A 15,929-nucleotide genomic window follows, 5' to 3' on the forward strand; every position below is an offset into this window, starting at 1 on the left:
AAACATATCTCTAAATAAATATAATTTATTTTATTATTTTATTTTTTTTGCCTTTTTTTTTTTAGGGCCACACCCGTGGCATATGGAGATTCTCAGGCTAGGGGTCCAATTGGTGCTACAGCTTCCAGTCTACGCCACAGCCACAGCAACACCAGACCCAAGCCACGTCTGAGACCTACACCACCACTCATAGCAACGCCAGATCCTTAACCCACTGAGTGAGGCCAGGGATTGAACCCATCACCTCACGGTTCCTGGTCGGATTTGTTTCCGCTGCTTTACAACGGAAACTTCTAAATATAATTTAAAATGCCTTATGATTGATGCATGAAAAAATGTTGTTAGAGCTTTGAAAAAGAATCTAATATATTAATAAACATTTAAAACTGGTAGATCAGAAAAAATAAAGAAAGTTTATGTGTCAAAAAATCAAAAGTTCAATTAAACAAAATCTTTTGTTGATATGACTGTTATCAGAAAAAGGCTTCAGTATTTGACAAAGCACAAACTTTAGGAGCCAGATAAACCTTGATTTAAATGCCAACATTATTATTTTATAGTATCTGTGTGGCCTTGGGCAAGTCGGCAATCTTTGAACTGCAGTTTCCTCCTTTGTAAAACATAGTAAAACATAATTAATTCCAATCTTGTATTGTCATTGTAAGGATTACAGTGTGTGTGTGTGTGTGTGTGTGTGTGTGTTGCTCAATAAATAATAACCTTTAATTGCACTGCTGATTTTTTAATGCATTGATTTGTTAATATCATAGTGTTAATTTCAATTATTATTAATAATTCCATCATTATTAAGGATACTGAGCTTGAAAGCATATTCATGTTCCATTCATTCCTACACTTTTCTCATTTAATTCTCACACCAAACCTAGTAGATAATGTTACACCCAACTTAGTGATGAAAAGCTGAACAATTCATCTAGCTATATATGGGAATATCGGATTAAAACTCAGATTTGTCCAATTTTAAACCTCAGGCTCCTAACCACTAGGCAGTGCTGCCTTTTGACATACTATATTCCAAGATAAAAAGAATCTAAGGATATTTTTTGGAAATAAGTAAAGACAGGAAAGCTATCTTGCAAGGAATAATTACATCAAAACATTGTCAATTACAAAGTACACTCTAAATCTTGCCATATCTTTCAACATATTTAGTTTACATATGGAAAATTTCACTTTCCCTATGATATAAAAATGACAAAAATATATGTAAGTTATCAGGAAGGTAGGGAAAAATTCAAATTCAAAAATTCACATCTGCTTTTAGATATCAAACAAATTGCCTGCAGTCACCACATATTGTTACATAAACTACACACTGGAGCCTCACTGTGTCACAATGGACAAGGTTAATGATTCATCCCTAATCCTAAAGGCTCCTTCTAGGATTAATTGACTTTTTCTGCAGCCTGCCTGACTGTGCTCTGGTAGATCCTGTGAAGATTTCTCTGCATTACTTAGCCTCCTTTTCTACTATCTACTTCAAACATTATCTAATCTTTTCTCTACCTACACAATTCCATAGAAATCAAATTCAGTAAAAATCAGGCATGTTAAACTGATTCAACTTTGAGAAAAAGCTGACTTGGTTAGAAGGAATGAGCCAATTTTGTCTTTTTCAATCTGGCATTTCATTTCTCAGGGCACAAAACTGTTAATAGAAATCAATTCAATATATATTAATTGATAATCTACTCTGTAGTAGACCACAGAAAAAAATATGAAAATGGGTGAGACAAAGTCCCTATACTCAAAATACTATCTTTTGAGGGGAGAAGATAAGTTAATTTTGCATTAAGATAGGTATCAAAAACTGCTATGAGATTGTTCACTTTGCTTTACACCTGACTCTAACACAACATTGTAAGTCAACCTCACTCCAATAAAATTTAAAATAAATTAAGAAAAATTTTTAAAAATTGCTGTGAAGGTGAAAAGAAAGAGCCTATGATGAATCAAGAGGCTAAGTAAAGATTCAAAAGAAAAGGAAGCTGATGAGTCCATTCTTTTAAATGGCTAGGATTTCAACAAACCCCTAGGGGAAAAGGGCATTGTCCATGGAGGAAGACAGCATAAACTAAGGAATGATGGAGAGGGAAGCAAAGGGTACTGGGCCATAAATTGGTGGGACACAGGCTACATGCTGAAAAGTGAGAGGCAGATGATAAGGTAAGAAAATGGTCTGTGGCTAAGTCATAATGGATCTTGAATGTTAAGGTGAGAAAATTTTGTCCTGAGCAGGCGCAAGCATCTAAGGATGACACAGATATGATTGAGTCCAAACTTCAGGAGGTCAACTTGGAAGAATCATATTGAATGGAATAGAAAAGGCAGAGTCAAGGTTAGGTTTTAAAAGTGAGAATGCAAAGAGACAGATTCAAGAGAATTCACAGAGCAGGATCTATCTTTTGGCAAACGATTAAGGCTGAGCTAGGCAACAGAATAACCACATGTGGGTACTGGACACTTGAAATGTGACTAGCCTGAATTTCATTATGCTGTAGGTGTAAAATACACACTGGATTGAAAATACTTGGTAAGTAAGAAAGAATGTAAAATATTTCATTAATAATTTTAATTTTTGTTAGATGGTAACATCATAATGTTTTAGATATGCTGGATTAAATAAAACATATTAAAATTAATTTCATCTGTTGCATCTTACTTTTTTAATATGGCTACTAGAAATTTCTGAATTAAGACATTTCTCCAAAGAAGACACATAGATGACCAACAGGCAAATTAAAAGGTGCTCAACATCACTACTTACTAGAGAAATGCAAATCAAAACTACAATGAGGATCACCTCACACAGGTCAGAATGGTCATCATTTAAAAGTCTACAACTAACAAATACTAGAGAGGGTATGGAGGAAAAGAAACCCTTTTACCCTGTTGGTGGGAATGTAAATTGGTGCAGCCACTACGGATAACAATATGGAGGTTCCTTAAAAAACTAAAATTAGAATTGCCATATGTTCCAGCGATCTTACTCCTGTGCATATGTCTAGAGAAGATTCTAATTTGAAAAGATATATGCACCCCAATATTCACAGCTGCTCTATTTACAATAGCCAGGACACAGAAACAACCTAAATGTCCATTGACGGATGAATGAATAAAGAATATGGGGTACATATATACAATGGAATATTATTCAGCTGTAAAAATTACGAAATAATGCCATTTGAAGCAACGTGATAGACCTAGAGATCACACCAAGTGGCATAAGTCAGACAAAGACAAATAACATGATAATTTTATGTGGAGTCTAAAAAAACGACACAAATGAACTTATTTACAAAAACAGACTCACAGACAATAAACTTACAGTTACCAAAGCAGAAAGGGAGTAGGAATAAATTAGGGGTTTGGGATTAAACTATACATATAGGGAACTCTACTCAATATTTTGTAATAACGTACAATAGAAATGAATCTAAAAAAGAATTATATCAACTATATTTCAATAAAATTTTCTTTAAATGCTAGACAGGCATCAAGGAAGATGAGTAACAGTAAAAATAGAGCCTTGGAGTTTCTGCCCGGGTAAATCAATGGGCTGGAGAAAGGCATGTGACCAGAGGTAAGGGGCATGAGCAGATAGCTACCCTCAAGAAATAGCCAAGAGAAGAAAAATAACAGAGCAATGGTGAAGAGTACAGCATGTTTGAGATGATTTTATTTTTATCAACACAAGAGATCTGGATATGTTTGCAGGCAGAAGGAAAGGAAAACTAAAAACACAAAGGACAAAAAGAAATAATGGATGGACAAGAACCTATTACTGGGGATTCTACAGGGAATGCCACAAGAGAAAAGTAAAGCTATAAAGTTACCGAGAGAGAATAAGTGAAAGCTTATTTTATATTTCCATTGGGTCATTTGTGCATGTCATTTGTCTTGAAGGGAAAAGAAGGGGATATTAAGAAAGAGTCTAGGAGGAGTTCCAGCTGCATTGCAAGGGGATCGGTGGCGTCTTTGCAGCGCCAGGATGCAGGTTTGATCCCTGGCCCCACACAGTGGCTTAAGGATGCAGTGTTGCCTCAGCTGTGGTGTATGTTGGTCACAACTGCAGCTCAGATCTGATTCCTGGCCTGGGAATTCCATGTACTTCAGGGTTGCCAAAAAAAGGAAAGAAGCAGGTGGGGAGAAAGGGAGGAAGGAAGGGAGGGAGGGAAGAAAGAAAGAGGAAGGAAGGAAGGGAGGGAACGAAGATCTGGGAAAGAAAAGATTTAGGGAGGAAAATCAGAGCAAGAACCTGACACACTGAACTCCTGGCTTTGGCCTTGCTCTTTGGAATTACTGTGGATTTCATTTGGTCACTTATGTAGCCAAAAGCATTGCCCTTTCATGACAATGGTACCTGCAGTAATGATTTTAAGATTATTTTAAAAAAATTAATTTATATTATTTCATAAGAAAAAAACAATATATTATGATTTTTCTGTGTAAATTTTGCTTTTTAAACGCTACTCTGAAATCCACTTTTCAAGTCTTAGAGTTGGCAAAAGCCTGCTTTACCAAGAAGAGAATACCTGGTCCTATTCACTGATAAAGACAATACTTATTTCACAGTGTGTGAATCCTCAGGCACAAGGCATCCTATGCACAGATGTGAAATGTGCTCATCCACGTGTCTTACTTTGAATGGCCTCTTGTTCCAAGCCGCCGAGTGGTCAAGAGGGGAAATTTTTGACGAATTGTCTAAAAAGAAATTCAATTACTTTAGTTTTTAGAAAGCTGTGGTTCGACTGCAAGCCTCTCATAACCAATTGATTGTAGAAAGCAAATATTGAACTTTGATAAATATTTAGTCGGGAAAAAGTAATATCACACACATACTGATAAGCAATGACACATCAGCAAAGGGAGGGAGGTCCTTTTCTGAAGAGCTTATTCTACTGACCTCTCCTCAAGGCCAAAGCAGATCATACCAATACCTGCTCTGGCTTGATGTTACTGCAAAGCAATTATCACTTTACTGAACTACTTTGTGGGCAGATTTTGGGTCTCTTTAGTAATAATTCTATGCAGAGATTTAGCCACAACTAAATATCTATCTCCAACCCTGAAAGGACACACGAGGCTTTCTCTGCCGTACTAGATCTTTACAGGAGGGTTTCAATTTTTTTTTATTTTCTATGTTCCTTTCAATAAATTGGCTAAAATTTAGCATCTGATCAAAGAACAAAAATCTCTTCTACATAAAATGGTGGTTTTAACTTGAATCTTAAGAGATCCACACATGATCTCCTGAAGGCTCCATGGCAAACTTCATGTATGTGTTAATTTTTTGAGGACTGGTTTGGTAGCTTTTAATCAGATTCTCAAGGCATTTCGTGGCTCCCCAAACAGTTAACCATAAGGTATGCTAATAAAATATTTCAGCTAAAATGGATATTAGAAATTGTCTTATGCAACCTCCTCATTTTATAGAATGAGTGAACTGTTTTGAGGAAGTTAAGTGCTTTTCAGGTTTCACAACGAATTCGAGTCTAGGCTAGAACCTAAATCACTGGATTACCGTGCACTTATCACACTGTCTCCTGTAAACAGGTAAGTTTTCAAAATAAATTAATTAATTATTTTATTTCAAAACCTGAGAAGCCAGACCAGAGTCATCATTATTTTCTAGACAATGAGTCCCTCTACAGGTTAGAATTTGGATTTAGTTTATAGGCGATGCCATATTTGAGAGCCAAGCTTCCTACAATTTTTCTGGGATATCCTAGGTTCTTGGACAATAGAGCGGGACAAGAATCTCAAAGAACAAGGTTTTCCCATGAGATTGATACTATTTCCCGATTCTCAAAATGAGATCAACATATACAAGTATAATAATGCCAGTTATATAGATTCCCATCCTAACCACACAGGCTGAGTAAAGAGAAAGATTTTTAAATGAAAGAAATGTAACCCATCCCATAACAACATCTTGGATTTTGGGGTGTAAATGTACTCAGATCAAGTGGAGAATCAGAAGAACTATTTATGAAATAGAATAAACACAGTCAACAATTACACTAACAAGATACTTGTCACCTCTGCTTAATTTTTCTTCTCAATACAGGCCATAACATACTCCTTGATGTATCCCTCTTTGAAGGGAAATATTATGGCTCAAATGGAGCTTTCTTTAAAGTCACATTAAATCCGATAGCCAGGGTTTTAATATTTAAAACATACAGTAGTTCAAAGTAAAACAAATAGTAGGTACATTCTAGGTAAAACAAATAGTACAAATACAGCCCTTAAGAGATTGCATTTACGAAACAAGAGTTCTTAATATTCTGTAAGAAAACTTGATCAGATGAATTTGTTTCTACACTGTCTGCCTGACATAACTTCAGTTGTAAGGTAATATAGCCAAAATATGTTATTTACCTTTCCAAAGGTGGCCGCACAGGCTGGCTCCAATTTCTCTTTCCTGCAGAAATCTAAATAGTGTGCATAAAGGATACACCGTGGTAAGCAAACTCCTTCACATACAATGTAATTCTCTTCAAGCCTGTGAAAAAGGGCAAAACATTAAGTCAAACCTTTCTTTATTTCTTCTTCCCTTTACCCTTTCACATTGATTTAATGTTCCTTTTGAATACAGACCCTATACAAATGAGTTCATGAGCAGACATGAGTAGACTTCTTTTTTCTGTATACTATTAAAAATAGGATCACAAGGATTCAAGTTAGAAGAGCAAGACACCCAGTGAATACCTGCTAATGCAGTTAAAATACCACAGCCAAGCAAAAACTACTCCTGCCTGGTCCACATCCCAAAGAATAGGTCTTACTTCTTTGTAAATCTTCACTGTTCACCATGCTTTGCTCTGTGATAATCAAATATGAATAGTGAAGATGATGGCTTTGAAAAATAACATTCTCAAAGGCTGCCAGGTTTCAGGTTGGCAAATGCCTACAATCTCTTACTGTCATTCACAAACTAGTTCTGAACACTGAATAGTTAGGGAAGCATGGTGATACATTTATTTGCAAAATACATAAGAGTAAATTAACTTCACTTAAGTTTGAAATGGTACTAATCTATTTCTACCTCTGTACCTTTTTTACTGTAATCAGCACTATAATTATCTGAAACATCCTGCTCACTTGAAACATGTTATTCTCTATAGTTGCCTCCAAACATGATGTATATAAGTTCAGCTCTATATTATAAACATAATCATATAAACTTTGAAAATTCAGAAGTAATTCTATTCAATATGAATGTCTGCAATTGCAATTAAGCACAGTTTACATAAAAGTAGTAACATATTTAAGTGTTATAAATATCTGAAGGTCAATAAAAAATCAGAACTTGTAGATTCTACTCTTAATTCTTCTAAACTTTCAATAGATGATCTTGGCTAAAATTTACTCATACCCTTTATATGTATACTAAAATCGTAATTACTGCAATATAGAATGTGCATTCAGATTAAAACTGAGTGAAGCGCTTCAAGATCTCTGATTTAACACATTCCCAAAGTGCTTGAGATAAAAGCTGCAAGACATGTTTCCTAAGCAGGTAAAGCATCAAACATCCATTTTTCTTTTTTTTTTTTTTAAACATCCATTTTTCTATGACAAAGGAAAAAAAAAAAAGAATCAAAACCCCAGTAAAATTTGTATTCATAAAACCAAACACCTGACGATGAAAACTGAAGTTACTCAGGAAGATTTTTCACTTTAACTTTCAATTCTACTTTTTAATATCCCTACTATAATCTATAACTTTAAGGGAAAATTATGAGATGGTAAATAGCTCACTTAGGTTTTTGTAAATTATCTAATGCTTTTTTAGGAGAGAGTGTAGAAAATTCAAGCAAAAATGATGACATTTTATAGTTTAAAAATATGAAAATAACTGAGAAACATTCAACTATTTAAAAATATATTTTAATGACATGCATATAATGCCCACTTTTTTCCCTAGCTTTTTTGATGTTGTAGGCATTTTCTTTATCTTCAAAATACTGAATAATGCTAGACATAAGTACAACGTTAATTGGGGTATGACTTATTCTTTAATTAGAATGCATTTATATTTATAAAATAGAAACTCAAGTTTTCCATTATCCCAAACTAAACTGAATAATGGAAGTGATCATTCAAGAGACCTTCATAATATATCTGAAACCAAAATGTTTTTGCCTCAATTATCCTAAAGAAAATAGTTGTGTCCTAAATATTTCAGATAATTATCTAAATGCTGTGATATCAACTTCAATAGTTATACCATAACTTTAGAAGGACATTTAGGTTATATTTCAAATATTTGAAAGAATTGAGGATATAATCACAAAAATTTAATATGTGCAAATTTTAATTCAATGTTTTCGTCAAAGAAAATGTACTAGCTATTTTAAGATGCTTTTTTTTCTATTGTATTTTTCTAAGGTTTAGGGCACACAATGTAACTTATCAGCAAATAGATATTCTTACTTATTTGCATTTTATTTGGAACTTGAGGGGAAATTAACACTTCTGTCTCTTCACACTACATAGGAAGTTTAGTATTATGTTTTTACTTTAGATTCCTGTTTCTTTTAGAGCCAATATTACAAAATGTTCTGTATATGTAGAGTCTACTGACAAATTCTTGGTTTTAAAAGATTTTCCACACAGTCCAGTTAGTGATATTTCACTATAATAAATCATATATGACAGGTACTATTAAAATAGTTGAACATTTAGCAACATCTTAACTGATTTTTTTATGTCTTCTAGTTTTAGTACATTTCATCTTAGGGCCAATAAACAATTTTTAATTTGCTCTCTATGGATAAAGGCAACGTTAACATCCTTCCTTCTTTTAAGCTGTTTTTAAGAATGATGTTTTATAAACATAAAACTACCAAATAATAAATATATATGAACTGAAAAGATTGCATGTTAAACAAATAAGTCATAAAAACATTATTTCTTACATTCTAAGGAATTATAATTTTGATCAATAATGAACCAAGTGGGGGTTTTTATTTGCACTGCAGATCATTTTTCACCAGTACCAGAATATGTTTCTATACTAAATAGTCAATGAAAAGAAGTTTTGGATGAATTTTTAATTGGTCTTCTAAATTTCTCTGTAAAAGATGAGGGAGAAACAAAATTGAGAAAAGCAAAGATTCTGAAGATATTGACTGTAACAACTCAACACGTGCTTTAGGGTACCCCTGTGGGCGAGTCTTACCACTGCAGGGTAAGCTGAGTCTGCTTCTTTTTATCCTTCATAATCTGGGTGATGGTTTTCTTCTGAGAGAGCTGTGAATCCGCTGCTTTGGTTTTGCTCTCGTGATTGTCCGCATCCTCTTCTTCAGAGGAAAAGTTACCGTTGCTTAAATGCATTTCTGATTGGAAGACGGAAAGATGATAAAGAAAATCAGGATACGAAATCAGTTAGCCTCTAAATGTACCTTGGCATCAAACGGGGTGGCCTATAGGGCGTTCGGAGGAGAGCTATGCCAAATCCCATAGACTTGATGTCTATTTGACAAACATTTTCCTAGGGGAAGTATACGTACATTTGCGGAGTCATTATGTTTATTATAGGATGCCCATTTTAGAATATATCCGCTTCCCAATCAAGTCCCAGGAGGGACAGAGCACTCACCTGATTTAACCCCCACGGGCAGCTCCGGGTCGTCACCTTTCTCCCCGCTGCCCAGGGCGCCCTGAGGCTGCGCTTCGGCCGCCAGGTACACCCTTTCTTCCGGGTAAACTAGCAAACCCTTGCTCAGGAGATGCACACAACACTCCTCCTGGACTTCGGGAGAAACTTGGGGAGAAGCCTGCGCCTGCAGGAAGGCGTCTTCTAGCTCTGAGACCTTGGCCATCCTCCTGACCGCCGAGACCTGGGCACCCGCGGCTCGACCGGCTCCCAGCGGAGCCCGGAGCCCGGGGCGGGGCGGGGCGGGGCGGAGCTGGGGACCAGCGGCCGCTGGGGCGGGGGCGGAGGCCGAGGGCAGCGATCGCTGGGCGTCGCGGGGAAGGTAGGCCGGGCACAGGTACAGCTCAGACAGCCAGTGAAGCGGGTGGGCTGAGGCGGGACGGCCTTACTCCACCTGTCTGCCTTCAGCTCAGCTCGGAACTCACTTCCTCACCTGGGCCCAAGGAACCTGAGTGATAGAGTCCATTCCCATCTCCTCCCTCTGTCCTTCCTTTCTCTCATCTTGCACTGGGATCAAGGCCCTTTTCACTCCCAAAGCTCCCAGAAAGAACCAAGAAAGCTCCGCTGTCGTCTCTGGGGGAAAGTAACTGCTCCCGCCCCTACTCCCGGGAGACAGAGATGCATCGGCGGACATCCTTGACTCTGCTCGCTGGGGACAGCAGAGGAAGATCCCAGAATCTTTGTACAACATTGGCCGGGTTGATTTACTCCTGGAGTAATCCTAGGGGTTGGTGAAGGCTCTGCTCAGTGACGGGACAATCGCCATCTCATCTCAGACTGCCCTTGCTCCTGGGTGCAGAATGCTGGGCCTTTTACCCCTCTAGGACCCGGCCCTGAGCTTGGAGGAAAAGCTGCATTCGCTCCCTTACAGTTTGTGATTTAAATGCGTCCCTGACGATGATTCCTCACCTCTTAAACCTAGTAGTAGTGCTTTGGACATTTGTTAAAATGAAAAATGAAATCGCCATTTTTCACTTCCAACCCAAAATGGCAAGGGTTACGTGTGGCGAAAACATCTGTTCTCTCTTTAAGAAGGAGCAGTCAGTAGACTTGGGGTTTGTGTCGCCTGACTGCCACAAATGGTTCATTCCTTCCATCTTCTGTTCTTCTAACAGATATACCCTGTGCTTACTATACACTTAGTGTTCTCCAGAAAGAGCAAGAATCCTGCTTGGGATCACTTCACCAAGACCTACAACCTGTTATCCTCATTTGGAGTATTAGAAAGAGAAATCACCCCTGAACCTTAATTTAATATTAAAATATATTACATCAAAATATAACATAGAAAAAAACAAAATGAGACCCAAGGTGGTGGATGGCTGAAGGGTGAATTATGGGGAGGAATAGTACAATATAAGAGCATTACTTTGCCTAAGAAGCCAAGATTATATTTGACCCTTTCCATTTTTAGCATCACTTAAATCAAAGGTTTTCTCCTGATTTACCTGGTATCTGGTACCTGGTACCTCCAGCAGCTGGGTCCAGGCTGGGGCATGCACCCAACCCCATGGAGTGGGGTTATACCTCTCAGGCTATAACCCCACTCCACCCCTCTACAACCTTGCCTATCAATTTCCTCTACCTAGTTCCCTCAAAGCCTCAGAGTTTTCTCAGTCCATATGGCTTAGCTCTACTCTACTAAAGTTAAGAATGGTCCTTCTTTACAGAGACACTCTCAGGTTCATTTTGTAAAGGAAGTCCTAATGGTTAATGGTTCGTACACAAAAAGACTTCCCACTTTATCTCACATAATCAGAAGAAAAACATTCAGGAAAATTACTGAGATTTAAAAAAAATATCTTTAAATATCACTTGATAGCCAGGTTGATTTTATGTGCGTGTGTAAGTCATACAGACACTAAGTGAATATCTGGCAATTATCCAGTTGAATTGATCAGTGAGAATACAAACCATTTAAGGCCCTAAGTGAATTTTTGCCTTAATTTTAAGTAAACTCTCTGTGTAACAAAATAACATGTCAGTTCTCTGTCCTTCTGGTCAGAAATAGAAATCTGAAAGACTTATAATAAGTAATTGAATCAGTAATAATAACAAAAACCTCTTTCAACATATAAGAGCCCAGGACAGGATGGTTTCAATGCTGAATTATACCAAATGTTTAAAAAAGTGTAAATGCCAATTTCTCTCAAACTTATGGGATGCAGTAAAAGTGGCGTTCTGAGTGGGGCGGGGGGTGGGGGGGCTGTTATCATGCTAAACTGCCATTTGTGGTTATTACAATTCATTTGATTTCATGAGAATGATAGAGACAATATCGTTTAGAGACAATAGTGATAAGCCTGTCATAAAATCCTAGGCAGAAAAATAGATGAATATGGAGAATGATCTTTTAAAATAGTGATTCTTAACAGTTTGTTTTTTATATTTCATTAAGTAATTTGTGTAAGCTATAGATTCTCTCCACATGAGAAAAAAAAAGCACATGAATATACTCACCTGTACACTCATAAAATTTCACATGCAATTCGATAGGTCCCAAATAAAGAATATCTGAAGAAGTTTATTCTGTTTGAAGAAAATGGCACAACGATATGTGAAAAAGGAGATTCTTGGAAGTTTCCAAATGACAGTATATTCATGACTGGCAGCACCACATTAGAGGGGAAGAAATTTAGTCAGATAAACTTGCAATTATTTTCTTTGTGACTCTGGACACTTAATCTTTCAGTTTCTCTCTCTCTCTAAAACTAGAATCAAAATAGCATCTATCTGTAGCAGACTTCATGGGTGCTTGCTCAGATCCCCTTTGGATCCTCCTTACATTTTTTAACTACCCTTTCTCCAGCTTCAACTTCCTTTTGTTTCCACCACCACCACCTAACAGCACCTGACACTCTTGACACTCTTCTTTGGAGGAACTGCCCTTGTCCCATACCACCCTTGCCCATAGGCAAAGAGAGCACAAGCACCTCAGTGTTTATATATCCTCTAGCCTTTATCCAATGACTGATGATTAAAGAGATAAAAGCCTAGCTCACTAACCTCACAGTAGATAAATCTAAGTTGCAGTTTTCAATCCAGAGCTCCTCTGTGGGATCAGGTTGAAGCATCTTTGCTGGACAACTCCTGAAACTCCATTCTTTTTTGGCTTCTTCCCCTTCTCTGTTCTACTACCTCTACTCCGTTACCTGTTTCTCCTACAATTTCTTAAAAATCACATATGTTGATGACTGCTTGACTCACGTTCTGCTGACATAAGACACCACATTATAGGGCTGATGTAAGAATTGAATAAACAATTATTTAAAAGAATTTAATACAGTGCCTGGAACAGTAGGCATTCAATAAAAATATCTAATATTTTGTTATAAAACTTCAGATCCCTTTTACTACTCATAGACAAGGAAAGAAATTTTCTCTTTCATTGAAGAATTCTGAGAAGCATCTTGCTCCTTGACTTGACTCCTTCTGGGCTTAGTATGATCTGGAGTGATCATATATTATGAGACTTTCTTCTGTGGAAGTTCATGCCTCACCTAATTTTTTGTTGTTGTTGTTGACCAAGATTATTTTTTAAATATAGAAAGTAATTATTTTACTTTCAGGTAATAATTTTTTTTTTTTATCTTTTTGCCTTTTCTAGGGCCTCTCCCGTGGCATATGGAGGTTCCCAGGCTAGGGGTCGAATCGGAGCTGTAGCCACTGGCCTATACCACAGCCACAGCAACGTGGGATCCGAGCTGCATCTGCAACCTACACCACAGCTTACGGCAACACTGGATCCCCAACCCACTGAGCAAGGCCAGGGATCAAACCCACAATTTCATGGTTCCTAGTCGGATTTGTTAACCACTGAGCCACAACGGGAACGCCCAGATAATAAATTTTATGTTGTTGCTACATTCAAATAAAAGTAAGATCAGTTATGAACCTAATAACAGATTCCCCCAAGTACACAAAGCAAATACTGATTTTGACAAAGATGTTAAAACCTTTCAATGAAAAAAGAATAGCGACAAATATTGCTGAAACAACTGGATATCCACATGCAAAAGAAATCCTTTCCACATGAATCTGATGTTCACACTATATACAAAAATTAAGTCCAAATGGGTCAGAAACATAAATGCAAGAGCTAAAAGTGTACAACTCTTAGAAGGAAACCTAAGTGTAAATTTTTATGATTAAGCAAATATTTCTTAAATATGACACCAAAAGCACAGCAACAAACGAAATAAACTGAATTCCACTAAAATGTGTGCATCAAACACTCTCAAGAAAGTTAAAAGAGGAGTTCCCACCATGGCTCAGCGGAAATGAGCCTGACTAGTACGCATGAGGACACAGGTTCGATCCCTGACCTTGTTCAGTAGATTAAGGATCCAGCGTTGCTGTGGCTGTAGTGTAGGCCAGAGGCTACAGCTCTGCTTTGACCCCTAGCCTTGGAAACTCCATATGCCAAGGGTGCAGCCCTAAAAATACCAAAACAAACAAACAAAAACAAAAACAAAAGAAAGTTAAAAGAAAACACACAGAATGGCAGAACATTTAAAAATCATCTATCTGATAAAGGTCTAGTACCCAAAATATATACAGAATTTTTATAATTCAACAATCAAAAGGTAACAGCCCAATTTATAAAAGAACCAAGGATTTGAATAGACATTTCTCCAAAGAAGACAAACAAGTGTCTAATAAGCACATGAAAAGATGCTCAATATCATTTTCATTATGGAAATGCAAATCAAAACCACAATGACAGCACTTCACTCCCCTGGGATGGCTATAATTCTTTTAAAGGAAAAAAAAAAAGGTGTGGAGAAATTGAAAGTCTCATACACTGCCGGGGGAGGGGAGGCATGTAAAATGCAGCCACCATGGAAAACAGTTTGGTGGTTCCTCAAAAAATAAAACATGGAGCTTTGATATGATCCAGTAATCCCATTCCTAAGTATTTACCCAAGAGAAATGAAAACATGTTTCTACCAAAACTTGTATACAAATGTTTATGACATAATTATGCATAATAGTCAAATTAGGTACAACCTGTTGTTCATCAACTGTTGAGTAGATAAATAAAATGTGGTATATTAATTAAAGAGAAATATTATTCAGCTATGAAAAGTAACAAAGAACTGATATATGCCACAAGATGCTTTACTGTTGAAAACATAATGGTAAGTGAATGAGGTCAAATATAAAGGCCACATATTGTATGATTCCATTTGCATGAAATGACCAGGATAGCAAAATTCATAAAGACAGAAGGTAATTAGTGATTGCCAGAGGCTAGAGGTAGGGGTAATGGGAAGAGACTGCTTAATGAATACAGGGTTTCTTTTTTCGGTAATTAAAATGTTCTGGAATTAGTGGCAATGGTTGCAAAACATTGTGAATATGCTAAAAAAAATGCCAAATTGTACATTTCAAAATAACATGGTGAATTTTATCTCAATAAAGAAAACAATCTTTAAATAGGCAGATTTGGGTTATTAGGATACCTTACCAGATAACAATGACTACTTAGTCCAAAACTTTGCTATGAAGGAAATTTATAAGGTTTGGACAAAATTCCCAGGCTTATTCTTAAAAGATGAGCTGTTAGCTATTGTCCTGTAAATTTCAGTTAATTATGTCTCCGTTCCTTCTTTTTTTTTTTTTTTTTTTTTTTTTTTTGTCTTTTTGCTATTTCTGTGGGCCGCTCCCGCGGCATATGGAGGTTCCCAGGCTAGGAGTCGAATCGGAGCTGTAGCCGCCAGCCAACACCAGAGCCACAGCAACGCGGGATCCGAGCTGCGTCTGTAACCTACACCACAGCTCAAGGCAACGCCGGATCGTTAACCCACCGAGCAAGGGCGGGGATCGAACCCGCAACCTCATGGTTCCTAGTCGGATTCGTTAACCACTGCGCCACGACGGGAACTCCTCCGTTCTTTCTTCAAGTCTAATTTCTTCCTCTTTCAGTCTTGATTGTGCCGTGTTAATTTTTCCTTCTTCTTTCCTATATTTCTTTTTCTTTCCTTTCCTTCCTCCCTCCCTTCTTCCTTCCTCCCTCCTTTACTCCTTCCTTCCCTCCTTTCTTTTTCTTTCTTTCTCTCTGCCTTTCTTTCTTTCTTTCTTCCTCCTTTTTCTTTCTCTCCTTATTGCACATTGGATGGTAGAGAAGTACTAGAAAATGATGAACAAAAAGAGATAAAGAAAGAAAAAGAAGGATCAAGAAATGGTTGAGTGGATTGAGAAAGCCAATATAAAAAGGAGAAAGATAAAATATGTCCAG

The 15,929-nt window shown here is 37.1% G+C and overlaps 1 protein-coding gene across 3 annotated transcripts in view; it reads right to left on the reverse strand.

Annotated features, from left to right (window-relative positions):
* RFX6 (regulatory factor X6) overlaps positions 1-13,290 on the reverse strand; it is a 61,434-nt gene extending 48,144 nt beyond the window's left edge. For 2 of the 3 annotated variants that reach the window (XM_021089145.1, XM_021089140.1), the window contains exons 1-4: positions 9,632-12,126; positions 9,212-9,368; positions 6,406-6,529; positions 4,664-4,725 (exon numbers count right to left, since the gene is read on the reverse strand). In XM_021089145.1, the coding sequence (XP_020944804.1) occupies positions 4,664-4,725; positions 6,406-6,529; positions 9,212-9,368; positions 9,632-9,854 (566 nt within the window). In that variant the 5' untranslated portion in view covers positions 9,855-12,126. Of the gene's footprint in view, positions 1-4,663; positions 4,726-6,405; positions 6,530-9,211; positions 9,369-9,631; positions 12,127-12,148 lie in introns of those variants that run through there. The other variant, XM_021089153.1, reaches the window with a different exon arrangement.

The sequence above is a fragment of the Sus scrofa genome, chromosome 1 (assembly GCF_000003025.6).
Source record: "Sus scrofa isolate TJ Tabasco breed Duroc chromosome 1, Sscrofa11.1, whole genome shotgun sequence".
In the NCBI taxonomy this organism is placed as follows: domain Eukaryota; kingdom Metazoa; phylum Chordata; class Mammalia; order Artiodactyla; family Suidae; genus Sus; species Sus scrofa.